This window comes from Eleutherodactylus coqui, chromosome 3 (genome assembly GCF_035609145.1).
Source record: "Eleutherodactylus coqui strain aEleCoq1 chromosome 3, aEleCoq1.hap1, whole genome shotgun sequence".
Classification (NCBI taxonomy): domain Eukaryota; kingdom Metazoa; phylum Chordata; class Amphibia; order Anura; family Eleutherodactylidae; genus Eleutherodactylus; species Eleutherodactylus coqui.
Genome location: NC_089839.1, coordinates 206,616,486 through 206,636,695, shown reverse-complemented (window position 1 = coordinate 206,636,695; position 20,210 = coordinate 206,616,486). Strand labels below are relative to the sequence as shown.

The 20,210-nt window shown below is 48.4% G+C and overlaps 1 protein-coding gene across 1 annotated transcript in view; it reads left to right on the top strand.

Moving 5' to 3' along the window:
- DOCK3 (dedicator of cytokinesis 3) overlaps window positions 1–18,914 on the top strand; it is a 126,281-nt gene extending 107,367 nt beyond the window's left edge. Inside the window, exons 29-54 of the mRNA XM_066596896.1 lie at window positions 766–841; window positions 935–1,035; window positions 3,574–3,632; window positions 3,715–3,863; window positions 4,104–4,189; window positions 7,553–7,579; window positions 7,832–7,927; window positions 8,227–8,287; window positions 8,374–8,467; window positions 8,976–9,124; window positions 10,105–10,191; window positions 10,639–10,743; window positions 11,418–11,559; window positions 11,864–12,030; window positions 12,107–12,193; window positions 13,581–13,760; window positions 13,960–14,043; window positions 14,232–14,348; window positions 14,573–14,688; window positions 15,602–15,725; window positions 15,802–15,949; window positions 16,028–16,143; window positions 16,501–16,588; window positions 16,903–17,016; window positions 17,569–17,651; window positions 17,878–18,914. Coding sequence (XP_066452993.1) covers window positions 766–841; window positions 935–1,035; window positions 3,574–3,632; window positions 3,715–3,863; window positions 4,104–4,189; window positions 7,553–7,579; window positions 7,832–7,927; window positions 8,227–8,287; window positions 8,374–8,467; window positions 8,976–9,124; window positions 10,105–10,191; window positions 10,639–10,743; window positions 11,418–11,559; window positions 11,864–12,030; window positions 12,107–12,193; window positions 13,581–13,760; window positions 13,960–14,043; window positions 14,232–14,348; window positions 14,573–14,688; window positions 15,602–15,725; window positions 15,802–15,949; window positions 16,028–16,143; window positions 16,501–16,588; window positions 16,903–17,016; window positions 17,569–17,651; window positions 17,878–18,303 — 3,082 coding nt within the window. The 3' untranslated portion in view covers window positions 18,304–18,914. The remainder of the gene's footprint in view (window positions 1–765; window positions 842–934; window positions 1,036–3,573; window positions 3,633–3,714; window positions 3,864–4,103; window positions 4,190–7,552; window positions 7,580–7,831; window positions 7,928–8,226; window positions 8,288–8,373; window positions 8,468–8,975; window positions 9,125–10,104; window positions 10,192–10,638; window positions 10,744–11,417; window positions 11,560–11,863; window positions 12,031–12,106; window positions 12,194–13,580; window positions 13,761–13,959; window positions 14,044–14,231; window positions 14,349–14,572; window positions 14,689–15,601; window positions 15,726–15,801; window positions 15,950–16,027; window positions 16,144–16,500; window positions 16,589–16,902; window positions 17,017–17,568; window positions 17,652–17,877) is intronic.
- The last annotated feature ends 1,296 nt before the right edge of the window (window positions 18,915–20,210 follow it).

The window sequence follows — 20,210 nt, the reverse complement described above, 5'->3', positions numbered from 1 at the left end:
CAGAGGGTGATGTCATCAAGGTTAGTATAGCCCAGTGTACAGGGGAGCAGAGGGTGAGGTCATCAGGGTTAGTATAGCCCAGTATACAAGGGAGCAGAGGGTGATGTCATCAGGTGTAATATAGTCCAGTGTACAGGGGAGCAGAGGGTGATGTCATCAGGATTAGTATAGCCCAGTATACAAGGGAGCAGAGGGTGATGTCATCAGGGTTAGTATAGCCCAGTATACAAGGGAGCAGAGGATGATGTCATGGGGTGTAATATAGTCCAGTGTACAGGGGAGTAGAGGGTGATGTCATCAGGGTTAGTATAGCCTAGTATACACGGGAGCAGAGGGTCATGACACCAGATGTGATATAGCCTAGTGTACAGGGGAGCAGAGGGTGATTTCATCAGGTGTAGTATAGACCCGTATACAAGGGAGCAAAGGGGGATGTCATCAGGTGTTATATAGCCCAGTGTACAGGGGAGCAGCAGGTAATGTCATCAGATGTAATATATCCCATTGTACAGGTGAGTAGTGTGTGATGTCATCAGCCGTGTTACAGCCCGGTGTACGGGGGAGCAGCTAGTGATGTCATCAGGTGTAATATACCCCTGCAACTACCTAATAAACCAAGCATTGCCAAGAACTCTGCTTACTGTCAGTGAATGTTTCTGAACTTTTCATTGTACGATATTTACATAAGACTGATAAAACCCCTTTTAATCCCAGCAGTTGTAAAATAAAGTGTCACTGGTCCTTATTCCCACTGTTTTCTTCCAGCATCATTGTGACGACCGTTCAGTACGTGTCCCCCGCTGTGCACAAGAACTTCTGTGAAGAGGATTTTGATTTTAAGGTAAGTTTCCCCCTCCCGCGTTATAGAGCCCCTATAATATTGTAGTGCTTACAGGGGGCCCTCCTTACGAATTTGCTGTCATTTGCCTTTTAGGTGTGGAACTCCTATTTCAGCCTAGCAGTCCTGTTCATTAACCAGCCCAGTCTGCAGCTAGAGAACTTTGCAACAGGGAAGCGAAGGAGGATCCTAGATAAGTAAGTGCCTCCCCCCCCCCCCCCCCCCCCCCCACAGAAAATACTGAGAACGTGAAGCACTGGGATGGATTCATTAATCCTGAGTAATAGTCAGACAGATTAGACTTAGACCAATGGTCAGATATGTTACACTGAATGATAAATTTGGTGCATATCCAACCACTTTTGTCTGACTTTATGCTACCTTTGCTCGGATTGGATTTTTGGGTAATTTTGGCTTAATTTACATCCCTTGCCACAGACAAGGGTTTGTCAAAATGTATCAGTGCAGGTAAGGGCCTCTTTAACATCACAGTTTTTTCATTTCCATCAGAGCAGCTAGAAAATGGGAAAAATTGTTTCATTTTAAGTCCCATCAATTTTAATTAGATTTTCTGAGCTTCAGTTACATTCAGTTCAATTCCGCTCCATTTGGTTTCAGTTGTTTGGGGGTTTTTTTCACAAAAACCGTAGCGCAGCAGTCTGTGCTATTATTTCTTATTAGAAACTGAAATCAAACTGATCCATTTTACATTATAGCCAATGGAAGACGGAACTGGAGAAAAGGCTTCAGTTTGGTTCTGTTTTTGATGTCCTTCTAATAGATCCATTTTTAACACCTTAATGCTAGTGGACGAAAGTTTAGGTCCTGGCTGTGGGGTACCTAACGCAAGAGGACTTACATCCTTTGGATGGTGCGAGATTAGAGAGGTAAGCCCGCACTATCCCGCAGTGGGAGCCGGCTGTTACTGAAAGCCGACTCCCGCTGTAACAGTGGGGGTACATTAGGACAGCGACCCCCATCTTGTAGATCACAGGATGTAAAGGGCTCACAGAGGGAGGGCGCTCCCTCTGTGAATTTAGGGAGGGCCAAGAAGTTGCCATGATAACAGGATGCCAGATACTGGCATCCTGGTTTGCCATTGCCTATAATCGCTATTTCAAGCGATAAGGCATTGCAGGACATAAGTCCTGCAATGCTGTATCATAGCTGCTATGGTTCAGGTCCCCTATAGGAGCATAAAGAGTATAAGAAAAATAAATATGTAAAAACAAACAAAAAAAAACAATTTTTTGCTCAATTTCCCCTAATTGTATACAAAAGTAAAAAAATTAAGAAAAACCCCACATATTTGGTTTCATCGTGTTTGTAATGAACTGTACTATAATTTGAGAACACTATTTATCCTGCGCAGCAAAAACCGTAAAAAAAAAACATACGTGAAATGCTTATTGTCCGTTTACCTCACAAAAAAAATCAATAGAAGTGATCAAAAAAGACATATGTACCCCAAAATGGTACAAATAAAAGCTATAGCTCATCACGCAAAAAACAAGACCTCACAGAGCTCTGTCCATGGGAAAAATAAAAAGTTATGGGACTTTGAATCCAGCCAAATAAAAATAATTATAATTTTAAGGGAGCATTCAGACGACCGTATATCGGCCGGCTATTCACGCCGGCTGATATACGGCGTCCCTCTCTGCAGAGGGAGGAAGCTGGAAGAGCCGGGAGCAGGGCTCTAAGCTCCCGCCCCCTCTCTGCCTCCTCTCCGCCCCTCTGCACTATTTGCAATGAGAGAAGGCGGTACGGGGGAGGGGCTAAGTTTCAGGAATTAGCCCCGCCCCGTCCCGCCTCTCCTCATTGAAAATAGTGCAGGGGGGTGGAGAGGAGGCAGAGAAGGGCGGGAGCTCAGAGCCCTGCTCCCGGCTCTTCCAGCCTCCTTCCCCTGTAGAGAGAGGCGCCGTATATCGGCCGGCGTGAATACCCAGCCGATATACGGTCATCTGAATGCATCCTAAAAAAGGTATTTTTATTGTGCAAAAGTGGAAAACCTAAAAAAAATTATAATATTTTTTCATATAGTTGTAATCATACTGACCCACAGAAAAAATGTATTGTGTCATTTGTGCTGCATGATTAACGTTCTAAAAAAACAAACAACGGCAGAATTGTTGTCTTTTCTCTCCCTGCTCTCAAAAAAAATTATAAAAGTTTTACAACACATTATATCCACACAAAAATGGTACCAATAATAATGATAGTCCACAAGGCAAAAACCAAACCTTATACGGCCGTGTAGACGGAAAAATAAAAAAGTCATGGCTTTTGAAAAGTGGAGATGAAATTCCCCCAAAAGTTGTTGTGTCCTCATCACCAAATGTCCTTATGGGGTTAAATGAGCATTAGAAAGACAAAAGAATAAAAAACTGATCCATTAAAAACTGATGTTAATGGAAGCAAACAGACAAACTGATAGAAACTGTTTTCTTTTTTTCTGTATAATAGATCCATTACAAAAAAATGGAAACTGGTGTCCGTTTATTTACGGTCAAATTCCATCATGCGATCTGTTCTATTTAAAAAAAACGGGTTGGTTCAAAACCGAAATCAAAACACTGATGTGACCAAGCCCTAAGAGTTTCAGTCCAGGAGAGGAGAGACATTTGTACTGTTGCATTGGATTGATACATTATAACAAACCCTCAGCTGTGAGTAGGACTGGTTCAGAATGTGTCTGTGATGATTATTAACCCTTACGCTGCTCTGCTCTCCAGGTACGGTGATATGCGGGTCATGATGACATACGAGCTGTTTAACATGTGGCAGAACCTGGGTAAGTGACTTCTGGGGTCGTCTCCTCGGCTGTCACCCGTCTCCTGCTCCCTGTCTTATATCCTCCTCTCCCTGCTTTCTAGGAGAGCACAAATACCACTTCATACCAGGCATGATCGGACCCTTCCTAGGGGTGTCGCTGGTCCCGCAGCCTGAGGTGCGCAACATCATGATCCCCATTTTTCATGATATGATGGACTGTGAACAGCGGCGCAATGGGAACTTCAAACAGGTGAGAGGCGGACCCAAATCCTGCATCAGTTGGGCCGTAGATGGTCACCATTGTTGACCACACTAGTGTATCGGGTGATTGTAGTTCACACTCCATTTTTAGACAGAAAATAGAATGGCGCAGTGTGTGTGATGAAATATGCTGTTTGCGCTGAGCTCCATAGTATCATATCTTACAGACTCATGTGACGGATATGAATTTTGCCTTTTATCTAATTATTCCTACTATGCATTTCCTCAGGTGGAGGCGGAGCTCATTGATAAACTGGACTCCCTGGTGTCCGAAGGGAAAGGCGACGAAAATTATCGAGAACTCTTCAGTCTCCTGTAAGCCAGAGTGGTGGTATCAGCACAGGAGGGGGAGGTGGGGGGTATGGGCACATGGCGGAATACAACGCAGATTTTAACTTGTGAATTCTGCCTCCAAAAACCGCAGCAGAAATCTACTGTTAATGGGCAAAATCCGTGTGTGGGATTCCCAATGCGATTCCATGCGGATCCACAATAAAAAGTGGCATTTCACTTCTTAACCCCAATCCACATGGAATTGTGTTAGAAAACCTACACACGGATTTTACCGATTCGCAAAGCTAAATCCACATGGGAAACAGCAGAAATACAAAGCTGAGCTGCATAATTCTTTGTTTTTAGAGGCGCAATCCACGCTGAAAAATCCGTGTTGGATTTCATTATATGCAAATACCCTAAGGGCTCATGTCCACGGGCAAAATGAGATTTAAAATCCGCAGCGGATCTCCCGCGCGCGGATCCGCACCCCATAGGGATGCATTGACCACCCGCGGGTAGATAAATACCCGCGGATGGTCAATAAAAGTGATTTTAAAAAAAATGGAGCATGAAAAAATCTGGACCATGCTCCATTTTCGTGCGGGTCTCCCGCGGGGTCGGCTCCCGCGGGCTTCTATTGAAGCCTATGGAAGCCGTCCGGATCCGCGGGAGACCTAAAATAGGAATTAAAAGCATTTACTCACCCGCAGCGGGCCGCGAAGCTCTGCTCTTCCTCACGGCCGCATCTCCCTTGCTTCGGCTCGGCGGATGTGCCCGGCGCATGCGCGCGGCACGTCGACGACGTGCCGGCGACGTGCCGCCGGCGTCAGGAATTCATCCGCCGGCCGAAAATGAAGATCCGGCCGTGAGGAACAGCTGACCTTCTCCGCCCGCGCCGGATAGGTAAATGCTTTTAAATTCTTATTTTCAGCGCTCATGTCCGCGGGGCAGGAGGGACCCGCTGCAGATTCTACATGGAGAATCTGCAGCGGATCTTATTTTCCCCGTGGACATGAGGCCTAAGGGTTTGCTCACACGATTCTGCGCATAAATTCCACCTCTATAAAGCACAGCAAGAGCCGCGTCTTCCTGCTGCAGATCCGTACGCCGATTTAGCCCCGTCATTTGGCAAAATCCGCGTGCAGAATTTCAACCCTTTTCTGCTCATCTTGAAGAAATGACATGTCACTTCATGACACGGAAACTCGAGTTCCCATGCTAGAATTCCACACGCAGATTTTACCCATTTACAGGGCTAAGGGCTGTTTCAGACGACCGTATATCGGCCTGGGTATTCACGCCGGCCGATATACGGCGCCTCTGTCTGCAGGGGGAGGAGGCTGGAAGAGTCAGGAGCAGTGCTCTGAGCTCCCGCCCCCTCTCCACCCCTCTGCACTATTTTCAATGAGGGGAGGCTGGACAGGGGGGGAGCTAGTTCCCAGAACTTAGACCCGCCCCCGTCCCACCTCCTCTCATTGCAAATAGTGCAGAGGGGCGAAGAGGGGGCAGAGAGGGGGCGGGAGCTCAGAGCACTGCTCCCGACTCTTCTAGCCTCCTCCCCCTGCAGAGATGCCGTATATCGGCCGGCGTGAATACCCGGCCGATATACGGTCGTCTGAAACAGCCCTAAATCTGTGTGTGAATCAGCAGCAAAAGCTGCAGAAGAAAAACTCAGATTTTGTCGTGTTTTTTTAGAGGTGGAATTCATGCGGAAAATTCTGGGGTGAATTGTGCCATGTGAACTTATCCTAAGGGCACATTCATACGGGCATATGCAATTCTACTGCATGAAAAATCGCACAGTCTTCACTTCATGTGTATTTAGTGCATTTTTGGTGCGTATGCATTTTTTTTTACATGCGTGTTGCATCCACGTATGTACAATAAAAAGGAGGGCCCAATTGATGTCATTTTTTTACCCACTTTCTCCTGCCAACATGCATAAACGCGCAGTGAAGATGCATGCAACTGCATACCTGCTGTTTTTTTAATGCAATCCCATAGACTTTAATGGTCAATTTAGGTTTGTGATAAGGACCAAAACAGGACATGCTGCGATTTTATTATTTTTTTACATGTGTAAAAAAATGCATGTCTGAATACACAAATGAAACTCAATGGGGTTTACGCTGTCTGTATTATGTCCATAAACAGTACAGACATAATACAGGCAGGAAACATACCTGTGTGAAAGGGACGGTCCAGTTGTCTGGAAGTATTAAAAGTTCTGCAGTCCTCTACTGTACTTTGTGTTTTACTATCTTCATTTTCAAGATCTCTGCTTGCTGTAAAGCCCTCCTGGCCTAACAGCTCTCACACCCGAGGGTTTGTTACATTTGTATTCAGACCATATAATCGTCAGTGAGGTAAACACATCAGCAGCACAAATCCCTCTCCTGTCCTAATAGTTTGTTACATTGTATCAGTGCAGATAACCTGTATCAGTCTAGACTGGATACACTGTAACAAACCCTCAGCCGTGAGCAGAAATAGAATGGAATTAGTTTTTGGCTATAAAGGAGAAAATTGTCACTAACAGACAGCGGGAATGATGAGGATAGAAATATCTTGTCAGCGCCAAAGGTGTTCTTAGATCTGTACTAATCATCAGGTGGCAAATCATTTTTCCTAAAGGGGTCTTCCAGGACTTAGATAATGATAATCTAGACTGGGGATGGGTGATCAATATCAGATTTTGAGCGATAAGCGTTGTGTCTAAACATGTGGCCATCGTGCACTATTCGTTCATCACTGATTTCTTGCAAGATAGAAATCACCAATGACTGTTATCAGCGCCGCACTCTGATTTTCTCAGCGTGCGGCGCTGATAGCATTCTTTCAGCTGGTATCCCACCCTGACTTCCCAGCGAGATACCAGCCGAAAGCTCTGAGAACAAAGCAGCTGCTGTTCTCTGAGTTATCAGCAGTGTCCTGGTCTGCCTGCATTTAACTGTTTAGGTAGCTAATTAGCTACTTAAGAGTTATGCAAAGATGATCGCTCAAAACTGTCATTTTAACGATTTTTGAGCGATCATCTTTCAGTGTAAATGCACCTTTTAGACCCATGATTGTCAATGGAGGGCTGCAAAAAACGCGCAGAAAACGCCGCGTTTTTCACGCGTGAAAATCGGCAACACAAGTGGGTAGGCGCCCTTAACTGGAGGTTCACTTCAAAGCCCTGAAAGACCCCTTTAATAATAGTTTACAGACTACAGCAGTTATTCTCACTCTGTTTTGTATCCTTAGTACAGCCTTGTAAGTGCTTCTGGGACTACTAGTTCTCCAGCAGAGGATGCATGCACTTATTCTGTAGGCATGTTTTATTGCAGTACTTTAGGGGGCAGTATATTGCGACACATTGTGATATGTTTGTATTTGTCCCAACCCCCGCTGCCGGAGCAGCTCTCAGCTGTTTGGTCCATATCCAAGGTAAGTGCACTCTGTTCTGTATACTTTATTGTGCATCTCTGTGATGTGTGACAGAATCGGCTCATTGCTTCCCTGCTCCTGCTGTGGCTTTCTGTGCCAGATTATTGGATGTCGGATCACAGGAGTGTGTTTGTGTGTATTCTTCCTCTCCAGTCATCATGCGTCTCTATCTGTGTTCCCCCATTTCTATGTATTTCGGTTTCAGATTTCAGAGTCATAAATGGTTTGTTCTTTTTTTCTATCGCCCCACAGTTTGCTGGAGAAGATCGAGCAGGAGACGTGGAGAGAGCCGGGTGCCTCTTTCGTGACGTCAGTGACGCGCCTCATGGAGAGACTGCTGGACTACAGGTGCAATGAGTTCTTACAGGTGTTATACTCCAGTCGCATCCAGAGCTGCATTCATTGATTTTTTCGGTGTTAGCTCTCTTTTTGGCACACTCCATACCAGTCCTCTGCTGTATTGCATTGCAATTGATGTAGTGTGTTAGCTTCACCCGACCATATAATGTCACCCTAAGAATTTGTATTTACGTCGAGTATCAAGTCTTAATGGAATGTTTAATGCAGCTTTGGATGTGACTGGAGTAGGTGCACCTTTACTTTCTCTTTCATTGTCTATAGCATAACCACTTCGTATTACCTTGCAGAGACTGCATGAAAGGTGAAGAGACTGAGAATAAGAAGATCGGCTGCACGGTGAATCTGATGGTGAGCGGTGCGGTTTCCTCCTACAGCAGCGCCTCCGATGATGTGACAACAGGAGATTTAACCCTCTGATCTTCTTCCCTACACAGAATTTCTACAAATCTGAGATCAATAAGGAGGAGATGTACATCAGATACATCCATAAGCTCTGCGACTTACATCTACAGGCCGAGAGCTATACAGGTACCCCACCACAAGGGGAAGACAGAAAGGGTGAATGCACAGGGCGGATTTGCTTTGCAGAATCTGGAGCGGGTGTCCGCCTCCGGATACTGCAACAAATACCGCCCAGATTATGCTATGGAAAAGGGATTCTTCACACATGAGCGGAATCACAGCATGCCTTATTTTTGCGTGAATTCTGTGCGGATGGCTTCCAGTGAACCCAATGGAAGCCGTCCGATCCCTGGCCCTTCCATAATGGATTAGCGATGAAGCTGGAAAAGTAGGAGTTTAAAAAAAATCTGTACTGTACATGTTTGTCGTGCGGACCATCCACAGTGCTAGAGTACCGAGAAAGAAAGCGGGTACGCACGGTCGCCACTGCTGCTAGGGCCGGATTCCTCTGTGGGATTCCACATGCGGAATCCGACCCGCCCCTGTGCATGTGGCCAAACTCTGTGATCCCAGAGTGCCACTACCTGTGATGGGACACACATCCATTGAACATTCATGTGCTTTTCCTTTTCAGAAGCTGCGTTTACTCTGCTCCTGTACTGGGAGACGCTGCAGTGGGAAGATCGCTCCCTACGGGAGTTCCTTCATTATCCTGCCCAGAACGAGTGGCAGCGGAAAGAAAGTCTGAGCCGCAAAATCATACATTACTTCAACAAGGGGAAAGTAAGCAATAGCTAATAGAACAGTTCAGTGACTGTGACTACTCGCTTCGTTCCTGCTGTTTGTAAGGTTCAATTCCCACTTTCAGGCGGCAGGTGTGACTGTTGCAGTATTTGATGTCTGTGGGAGGCATCTGAGAAGCAGATCACTTCCTGGACAGCGACACCTACTGGCTGTAAAATGAGGGAAAAAATTATACTATTGAGAAATGCTGCAGCATACATCAGTGTTGTCAGGCTCTGTGGTGGTTGCGGATAACAGAAATAAGGCATAGAGGACGGCGTGTGCCAGAGGCGAGCACGTACAAGACGGCGTGTGCCAGAGGCGAGCGCGTACAAGACGGCGTGTGCCAGAGGCGAGCGCGTACAAGACAGCGTGTGCCAGAGGCGAGCGCGTACAGGACGGCGTGTGCCAGAGGCGAGCGCGTACAGGACGGCGTGTGCCAGAGGCGAGCGCGTACAGGACGGCGTGTGCCAGAGGCGAGCGCGTACAGGAGGGCGTGTGCCAGAGGCGAGCGCGTACAGGAGGGCGTGTGCCAGAGGCGAGCGCGTACAGGAGGGCGTGTGCCAGAGGCGAGCGCGTACAGGAGGGCGTGTGCCAGAGGCGAGCGCGTACAGGAGGGCGTGTGCCAGAGGCGAGCGCGTACAGGAGGGCGTGTGCCAGAGGCGAGCGCGTACAGGAGGGGTCCCCAACTCCAGTCCTTAGGGACCACCAACAGGTCATGTTTTCAGGATATCCTATAGTAAGAACACCTGTAGCAATGTCTGAGGCACCGACAATAATTACATCACCTGTGCAATACTAAGGAAATCCAGAAAACATGACCTGTTGGCGGTCCCTGAGGACTGGAGTTGGGGAACACTGGCATACAGGACGGCAGAGACAACATATACATGACATGTTAGTCATATGTAACAGTTGACCTTTTTCTTTCCTCCTGCTCCGGTATTAATGCATCTGACTTTCCTCTCCCCTACCTTCAGTGCTGGGAGTACGGGATTCCTCTGTGCAGGGAGCTGGCAGCTCAGTACGAGAAGCTGTATGATTACCAGAGCTTAAGTTGGATACTGGTGAGTCCTCTGAATGGGGTGGGATCCCCCTTTAGCTGTGTCCAGGATCGCACTCTACATCGGGGGCCACCATTGTTAGGATACATGATGTGCATTAAAAGAGTTGTGCCAGGATTGAAAGTTACTCCTTATCCACAAAATAGGGAATAATTATCTGTTCATGGGGGGTCCATCTCCCAGGAACCCTACTGATCCTGAGAATGGGAGTCCCAAAGGCCCCTGCATCCCTGCATGAATGATGTGTTGATTGAGCATGTGCATCGCAACTCTATTAATTTCCATTGGACCTCCAGAGATAGTCTAGGTGATCCCTTTGAAATAAATGGAGCAACAGAGTATGTGTGACCACCACTCCATTCGTTCTGGATGTTCACCTTGCAGCTCCCCCATATTTGCGGGGTAAATGTGTTCTGTCCCCCAACCTCTTCTTTTCCTTCTCTCTTGCAGAAAATGGAGGCCTCTTACTACGACCATATAATGGACCAACAGAGACTGGAGCCTGAGTTCTTCAGAGTGGGCTTTTATGGGAAGAAGTTTCCGTTTTTCTTGCGGGTAAATTCCTCCCAACCCCACATGTCCTTCATTCCATGTGCTCGGCCCCAGCTACACATCACTCCCATGTACTCCCAGGCTTCCCCCACGACTCATGTTCCATGTGCTTAGCCCCAGCTACACATCACTCCCATATACTCCCAGGCTTCCCCCACGACTCATGTTTCATGTGCTTGGCCCCAGCTACACATCACTCCCATATACTTCCAGGCTTCCCCCCACATCTCATGTTCCATGTGCTTGGCCCCAGCTACACAGCACTCCCTGACTTCCCTCACATCTCATGTTCCATTTGCTCGGCCCCAGCTACACAGCACTCCCATATACTCCCAGGCTTCCCCCACGACTCATGTTCCATGTGCTTGGCCCCAGCTACACATCACTCCCATGTACTCCCTGACTTCCCTCACATCTCATGTTCCATTTGCTCGGCCCCAGCTACACAGCACTCCCATGTACTCCCTGACTTCCCTCACATCCCATGTTCCATTTGCTCGGCCCCAGCTACACATCACTCCCATGTACTCCCAAGCTTCCCCCATGTGTATGGCCCCATCTGCGCTGCCCCCCCCCCCCAAAATACACCACCCCTATTTCACTTTACGATCGTCTCTTGAATGATCACCACTTGTGTGCTGTCTTCACCGACGGCGTCCTTTTTCTGTTATCTGCAGAATAAAGAGTTTGTGTGCCGAGGTCACGATTACGAGCGTCTGGAGGCCTTTCAGCAGAGGATGCTCAGCGAGTTCCCGCAGGCCATTGCAATGCAACATCTCAACCATCCCGATGACACGATCCTGCAGAGCGACTCTCAGTGTATCCTACACGTGGCTTTATACACGAGGGGGGGGTGTTATATGACCATGCCTAACACTGAAAATACCAGGACTAATGTAAAATATAATGTAACTACCTGTGTGTTTCCAATCCTTACAGCTCTGACTGTCAGTGAATGGAAACAGCAGTTGCTTACATCTGTTGAGAACATGTCCTGCTCTAGCGCTGCTCATATAGCTGCTGGGTTTGTTACAGTGTGTTAGTGCAGGTCATAGCTGTGTACTTGCAGTGTTGGGGTCTTCCATGATGCTTTGTTGGGTTTTTCTTTGACTCTTACACTCAGACCTGCAGATTTATGCAGTCACCCCTCTACCTGACACCCCAAGAGTGTTAAACATGGACCAGGTCCCTGAGAGGATAAAAAGCTTCTACAGAGTAAACAACGTCCGCAGGTTTCGCTACGACCGACCTTTCCACCGCGGAGCCCGGGACAAAGACAATGAGTTTAAGGTGGGTGATGTGACGAACCTGTGGAAGGTTGTCCGGGTCTCAACCAGTACCTGACTGTCTAATCTCTCACCTTCAGAGTCTATGGATAGAGCGCAGCACCCTCACACTGTCTCATAGCCTCCCGGGAATCTCCTGTTGGTTTGAAGTGCAGAAGAGAGAGCTGGTAAATGATCAGCGCAACCTGTAGGGGTGGGGGGTGAAAACAGATCTGATGTATAGAAATCAGCTGGGTTCTGCAGGTGGAGGTGGGGGATATCATATGTCTGATATATAGTGGTCCTATAATCTGTGGGCTCTGCACGTGAAGGGAGGGGTATGATAGCAGATCAGATGTATAATAATCAATGTCGGCTCTGCAAGCGGAAGCATGGGGATATCACACTTCAGATATATGATAATCAGTGTGGCTCTCTGGTGGGAATGAGGGATGATTGTACTTCAAATGTATAATAATCTGTGTAGGCTCTGCAAGTGAGGGGGGGGGGATATTACATGTCTGATATATAGTGGTCACTGTGGGTTCTGCATGTGAAAGAATGGGGATGATAACAGATTTGATGTATAAAAATCAGTGTGGGTTCTGCAGGTTGAGGTGGGGGGATATCATATGTCTGATATATAGTGGTCCTATAATCTGTGGGCTCTGCACGCGAAGGGAGGGGGATGAAAACAGGCCAGATGCATAATAATCAGTGTGGATTTTGCAGGTGGAGGTGGGGGGATATCATATGTCTGATATGTAGTGGTCCTGGAATCAGTGTGGGCTTTGCAGATGAAGGAAGAGGGATGATAACTGATTAGATGTATAATAATCAATGTTGGCTCTGCAAGTGGAAGCATGGGGATATCACACTTCAGATATGATAATCAGTGTGGCTCTCCGGTGGGAATGAGGGATGATTGTACTTCCGATGTATAATAATCAGTGTAGGCTCTGCAAGTGAGGGCATATTACATGTCTGATATATAGTGGTCACTGTGGGCTCTGCAGGTGAAAGAAGGTGGATAACAGATTTGATGTATAAAAATCAGTGTGGGTTCTGCAAGTGGAGGTGGGGATAATCACACATCAGATGTATAATAATGTGGCTCTGCAGGTGGAGGTGGGGATAATCACACATCAGATGTATAATAATGTGGCTCTGCAGGTGGAGGTGGGGATAATCACACATCAGATGTATAATAATGTGGCTCTGTAGGGGGAAGTGGGGATAATCACACATCAGATGTATAATAATGTGGCGGTGGAGGTGGGGATAATCACACATCAGATGTATAATAATGTGGCTCTGCAGGGGGAGGTGGGGATAATCACACATCAGATGTATAATAATGTGGCTCTGCAGGGGGAGGTGGGGATAATCACACATCAGATGTATAATAATGTGGCTCTGCAGGGGGAGGTGGGGATAATCACATATCAGATGTATAATAATCTGGCTCTGCAGGTGGAGGTGGGGATAATCACACATCAGATGTATAATAATGTGGCTCTGCAGGTGGAGGTGGGGATAATCACACATCAGATGTATAATAATGTGGCTCTGCAGGTGGAGGTCAGCCCCCTGGAGAACGCTCTGCAGGTTTTGGGGAACAAGACTCAGGAGCTGCGAGCGCTCATCACGCAGTATCAGCACCACAATCTGCATGGGAACATCAACCTCCTCAGCATGTGTCTGAATGGAGTCATCGACGCTGCTGTGAATGGGGGGATCACCCGATACCAAGAGGTGAGAGACTGCGAATTATCCCTGTATGTCTGTAGGCCTTCTCTATATGTTCCTCTGTAGACCCTTCTGAATGTCTTTCTATTGGTCCCTATATATTCCTCCCTGTGGATGTCCCTGTTGATGTATCCCTCCCCCCTCTCCTAATCCCTTCTTTTCCGTCACTCCGTGCCCCTCTCACTGTCTCTTGTCTTCCTGGCAGGCATTCTTTGATAAGGATTACATCACGCAACACCCTGAGGATGCCGACAAGATCAGTCAGTTGAAGGAGCTCATGCTGGAGCAGGTACGGAGCGTCCGCCTCCATTCAGCCCTGATTATACTGTGCAGCTCTCAGGATCATCCATCTAATGCAGAAGACTGCAACCTGTGGCTGAATGACAATGCTGCCCCCTAGTGTTCAGTTTGCAGAATGCAGGATGCTGATGTATTTAATCTTGTGACCATGATGGATGGGGGTCTTCTGTCCCTCAGGTGCATGTCCTGGGAGTGGGTCTGGCTGTACATGAGCGCTGTGTTCACCCAGAGATGAGGCCTCTTCACAAGAAGCTGGTGGATCAGTTCCAGGTGATGCGCACCAGTCTGTACCAGGTAAAGAGAGAAGGATATAATAATCCTCTGCTCACTGAAACTGTATATAGATAGCCCATTCCCCGTATATAGCTATAATAATCCTCCGCTTATCTTAACTGTATATATGGAACCCACTCACTTCCACACATTCTGTGCACCACTTAATGGATGAAGCCTGTATATACCATATGTGACAGGCAGACTATAATAATCCGCCATTAAAACATCTTCTGTTTCTGCAGGAGTTTCCCATGCTGGAGAAAATGAACCCATCTTGTCCGCCGTTACCGCGCAGCAACATCTTATTATCACACGGGGCATTAAATAATGACAGCATGAGGATGCTGCACCGACACAGGTAACTAATGGGGCTATAACTCACACTGGAGGAAGAGACTGCGCACAGTAAGGGAGGAAGAGACTGCGCACAGTAAGGGAGGGAGCGACTGCGCACAGTAAGGGAGGGAGCGACTGCGCACAGTAAGGGAGGGAGCGACTGCGCACAGTAAGGGAGGGAGCGACTGCGCACAGTAAGGGAGGGAGCGACTGCGCACAGTAAGGGAGGGAGCGACTGCGCACAGTAAGGGAGGGAGCGACTGCGCACAGTAAGGGAGGGAGCGACTGCGCACAGTAAGGGAGGGAGCGACTGCGCACAGTAAGGGAGGGAGCGACTGCGCACAGTAAGGGAGGGAGCGACTGCGCACAGTAAGGGAGGGAGCGACTGCGCACAGTAAGGGAGGGAGCGACTGCGCACAGGGCGCGTAAGGCTGGGAGAGACTGAATACTGACTGCACACATTTACTGCACAAGAGTGCAGGAGCCTGCACGGAGGGAGAGTAGAGGAGGGGGAGCCTGCACGCAGGGAGAGTAGAGGAGGGGGAGCCTGCACGCAGGGAGAGTAGAGGAGGGGGAGCCTGCACGCAGGGAGAGTAGAGGAGGGGGAGCCTGCACGCAGGGAGAGTAGAGGAGGGGGAGCCTGCACGCAGGGAGAGTAGAGGAGGGGGAGCCTGCACGCAGGGAGAGTAGAGGAGGGGGAGCCTGCACGCAGGGAGAGTAGAGGAGGGGGAGCCTGCACGCAGGGAGAGTAGAGGAGGGGGAGCCTGCACGCAGGGAGAGTACAGGAGGGGGAGCCGGCACTAAGGATGAAAAGATTGCACACCGAGAGCAGTGGAAGTGACAGCAAATTAAAAGATGTTTATATGACACAGAGTGATATATTAGACGCCCTCCTATTTGTTTCTGTGTGTGACTCTCCCGTGTTTCCTCCTCAGCCCCCTAGTTGTCCTGAGTTCTGTCCGCCATTCCTCATCCTCTCTCTCGTCGCACGCCTCCAGTGACACCGGAACCACGCCCACCGCTGTGGACAGCGAGACAGAGGATCCGTACAGCATGCAGGTGACTGTCTAGGGCAGATGTCAGTGACAGGCGATGACTCCGCAGTCTATAATCTGGACTCTCTACTTTATTGCAGATGCTCCTCCCACATTCCCTCCACGCTGGATCCATCACCAATGTTTCCGCATTATCCTCATCGTACACAAGCCCCTCCTCCTCCAGCCTCAGCTCCACCCACTCTGCACCATCACAGCTTATCAACTCTGCTCCCTCCAGCACACGAGGTAATGGAAGCCGCTGAGCATGGCCGCCCATATCATGTGGGGTATAGGGTGGTAACAGCAGTATTTCCCCCTCTGTAGGCTCCCCCTCCCTCCCAGATAAGTACAGACATTCACGTGACCTGGTGATGCTGCTTCCTGCTCCGCGGGACCGGCCCACTAGCGCCTTGTATCAGACAGGCACAGACAGCGGACAGGTAAGAGTTAATGCCGTCATGTAGATAGATTAGGTTCTAGGAGTCATCCCATCTCATCATTTCTTACTCCATTAGTATCCAGAGCAGAACTCACAATTCTGCTGCTTTTCTATTAGCTTTCAGGTGGCAGCAACTCACTCCTGTCACCTTCTAGATTAGCATCTATGCTGTGCATGCTCGGCTGTAGTGCATTTTGGGATATGTAGTGTTTATACCAGGTACTTTACATTTAGTCTGGTATAGAAAACGCTACTCGTCCCAAAATGCAATGCAGCTGGGTGGGTGGAGGGAACTTTTGTGTTGGCCGTATTCTCTTCTTCATGTCTTTCTTTTCTTCCTTTGCTGGTGGTCTTTCAGCGTTGCGTCTACCCCCGAGCTCTGTTCCAGCAGGTCCTCGGACCGTGCAAGCCGTGCAGTGACCCCAATCTCTCTGTAGCGGAGAAAGGTGAAGACGTTACCCACCACTTACTACACATGTCATAGGAAAGATGGCTGACGGGTCTTGTGACTGAGTGTTAAATATGCAGGAGCGCTGATTGCATATGTAATACCCAGTGGGTGGAGCTTCATTGGGAGTGGGAGATATGACCAATAAAGGCTATTCTTGCTGTATATATAATTCAGTTGTGGATTTGTGCTTTGTATTTTCTAGTCTTCTTGTCATCATTTCTAATCCTGTCTTTTATGCCTTTTATGTGCTTCTTGCCTCCTGGACATGTCACTGGCGCCTCCTCTGGCCACTCTGATGCATTGTCACAGTGCTAGCAGCTCCCAGCAGTTGGAGTTTGGACAGTGGAACCAGGGAGTCTCTTCCTTTTCTCACTTCTCATGTCGGAAGCGTCCTGACACCAACCACCAGAGGCCTGACGCAGGGTATGTATACAGTGACTCCACCAGCAGAATAGCAAGTGCAGCTCTGGAGTATAATAAGGATGTAACTCAGGATCAGTACAGGATAAGTAATGTATGTACACAGTGACTCCACCAGCAGAATAGTAAGTGCAGCTCTGGGGTATAATTACAGAATGTAACTCAGGATCAGTACAGGATAAGTAATGTATGTACACAGTGACTCCACGAGCAGAATAGTGAGTGCAGCTCTGGAGTATAATACAGGATGTGACTCAGGATCAGTACAGGATAAGTAATGTATAGACATAGTGACTCCACCAGCAGAATAGTGAGTGCAGCTCTGGAGTATAATAAGGATGTAACTCGGAATCAGTACAGGATAAGTAATGTATGTACACAGTGACTCCACCAGTAGCATAGTGAGTGCAGCTCTGGAGTATAATAAGGATGTAACTCAGGATCAGTACAGGATAAGTAATGTATGTACACAGTGACTCCACCAGCAGAATAGTGAATACAGCTCTGGAGGATAATGTCACAGTGCCGTTAATACCTGAATTTGTCTTTTCACAGGCCATTACTCTCTGCACTTTGATGCATTTCACCCCTCAGTGGGTGATGGGGGTCCAGCGTTACCCAGCAGATCTCTACGCAAGGTACTATTATTACATTACCTGGCTTTCCTACATGATATATAAGCCTGTTATGTAGATTACATTGCATCCATCTACCTCTTCGTTCTGCTCTGGCTGCTTCAGTGTCAGTCAGTTAATGAACCAGGGGGCTCAGGATGAACTCTTGGTCTCGTAAGATAGTGGCGGATGTACAGTGTACATTATTGTATGAGGCCATGTGACTACACATTATGTTCTTTCTCCGCAGAGCCCCCTGCACACGATCCCGGCCTCGCCCACCAGCCCCCAGTCTTGTCTTGACGGGAGTAACTCTCCGCTCTCGGGCAGCGCCAGCAGTGGTGTTTCTTCCCTGAGTGAGGGCACCTTCCCCGGCTGTCCTGATGTAACGCCCAGCACAGACTCCCGGACTGAGGATCAGCAGAGCGGATGTTTCCAGCACTACCCCCCTGTGCGGTACAGCCTATCTGACCCAAATGGGCTGGAAGCTCCCAAAGTCCAACCTTGTCGAAGCCTCTCAGCCCCCAGTGGGGTCACTCCACCCCGATCGCCCAGCGGGGAGCACGATGAGGGAAATTTAGAGCACGACCGGCTACGGAGGTCCAGGAGGAACTGCCACATGTCCAAAGAGCAGGCGGCACGGGTCGGATGGGATCACAATATGGGAAAACCGTAGTCATGGACTGCAGTGGAGGAGTCTGGGGGGCAAGGGTGGGTCTGTGGGGAGCGTGCATGGGGCAGGAGGGAACAGTGCAGTTAGTGTACGGAGGTCCATGTGTCTAGAGCTTTGTGTAAGCATGTACGGTGAGTGACTGATCACTGTATGGGGTGGTCTATGGGTAATGAGTCAGTGTATGTGAAGTGTTGGGGGTCAGTACTGTGAAGTGATGTATGAGTAAGGGGGCATGTATGGATAAGGGGTCCGTGTGTTTATACCTGTATTAGGAGTGTGGGGTTGGTATATGGGGGTCAGTGTGTGTATACCTGTGTGTTAGGAGTGTGGGTTTGGTATATGTGGGTCAGCGTGTATACCTGTGTGTTAGGAGTGTGGGGTTGGTATATGGGGGGCAGCGTGTATATCTGTGTGTTAGGAGTGTGGGGTTGGTATATGGGGGGCAGCGTGTATACCTGTGTGTTAGGAGTGTGGGGTTGGTATATGGGGGACAGCGTGTATACCTGTGTGTTAGGAGTGTGGGGCTGGTATATGGGGGACAGTGTGTATACCTGTGTGTTAGGAGTGTGGGGTTAGTATATGGGGGGCAGCGTGTATATCTGTGTGTTAGGAGTGTGGGGTTGGTATATGGGGGGCAGCGTGTATACCTGTGTGTTAGGAGTGTGGGGTTGGTATATGGGGGACAGTGTGTATGCCTGTGTGTTAGGAGTGTGGGATTAGTATATGGGGGGCAGCGTGTATACCTGTGTATTAGGAGTGTGCAGTTGGTATATGGGGGCAGTGTGTATATCTGTGTGTTAGGAGCGTGAGGTTGGTATATGGGGGTCGCTGTGTACGTGAGGCGGAGAGGTCTGTGTATTGGGTATCAGTGCTAGACTTCAGTATTTCGAGTTCCTGCATGTATGATAGTGATGAAGCGTCAGCTCCTCGGCTCCTCCCGCCCCGAGCTCCTTCCAGTCATCTGTGTTATCTCCAGCTTGTCTCTTGCTCCTGCCCCAGACTCTGGGCACATTCTGGCCTGTCCGCCCTGTCACCGCTTGGTGATTCCTGCCCCCAGGTTTCACCTCTTGATGTCTACGAGGGTAGCGAGGAACGGTAACCCTGCCCCCACCTCTGTCACCATCAGACGGGACTGGGCGCACCCTCGTTATTTGTCTTCATATTGTAGGCCTCCGGCGGTGCTGTGTTGTGTCTTTGATGCTCCGCTTCCTGCAGGGTGTGTGTTTGTATATACGGTGTCCGCATGTCCCTCGCACACAGCGTGCCGTCCGGTTTATGTGTAAATACGATTCACTGTTTCTGTTGTGATATTTTTTTTCCTTCAGATGGTTGTTATATGAAAATAAAGTTTACCGCCCTGAGAACGCCGCCTGCGATTACTGTGATGTACGATCATGTTACACATCAACACCTGTATGCGCAAGACCTATCTCACATCTCATGCACGCCCTCTTGTGGCCTCTGTGTAAGCAACATTATGTCCTCTAGTGGCCCTGTATATGTAACATTACATGCAAGTGGCCTTTCAGTATATAACTGGACATGCACACCCTCTAGTGGCCCCTGAGGATATAATGTCATAAGCACCCCCTCTAGTGTCTCCAGGTATGTAGCACTACATATGCACGCCCTCTAGTGGCCATTGTGTATGTAACATTACGTTCACAACCTCTAGCAACCTTTCTGTATATGACTGCACATTCATGCCCTCTAGTGGCCTCTAGGGACTATAACCTCATATGGACGCCCCCTAATTTCCCTATATATCAGGGGTGTCAAACGCATTTTCATTGAGGGCCACATCAGCATTCTGATTGCCTTCAAAGGGACGTTTATAAGGACTCATTCACACAGGCGTCTTTCTGCTCCATATTACATGGGTAATACGAACACTTAATTCCCATTGAGTT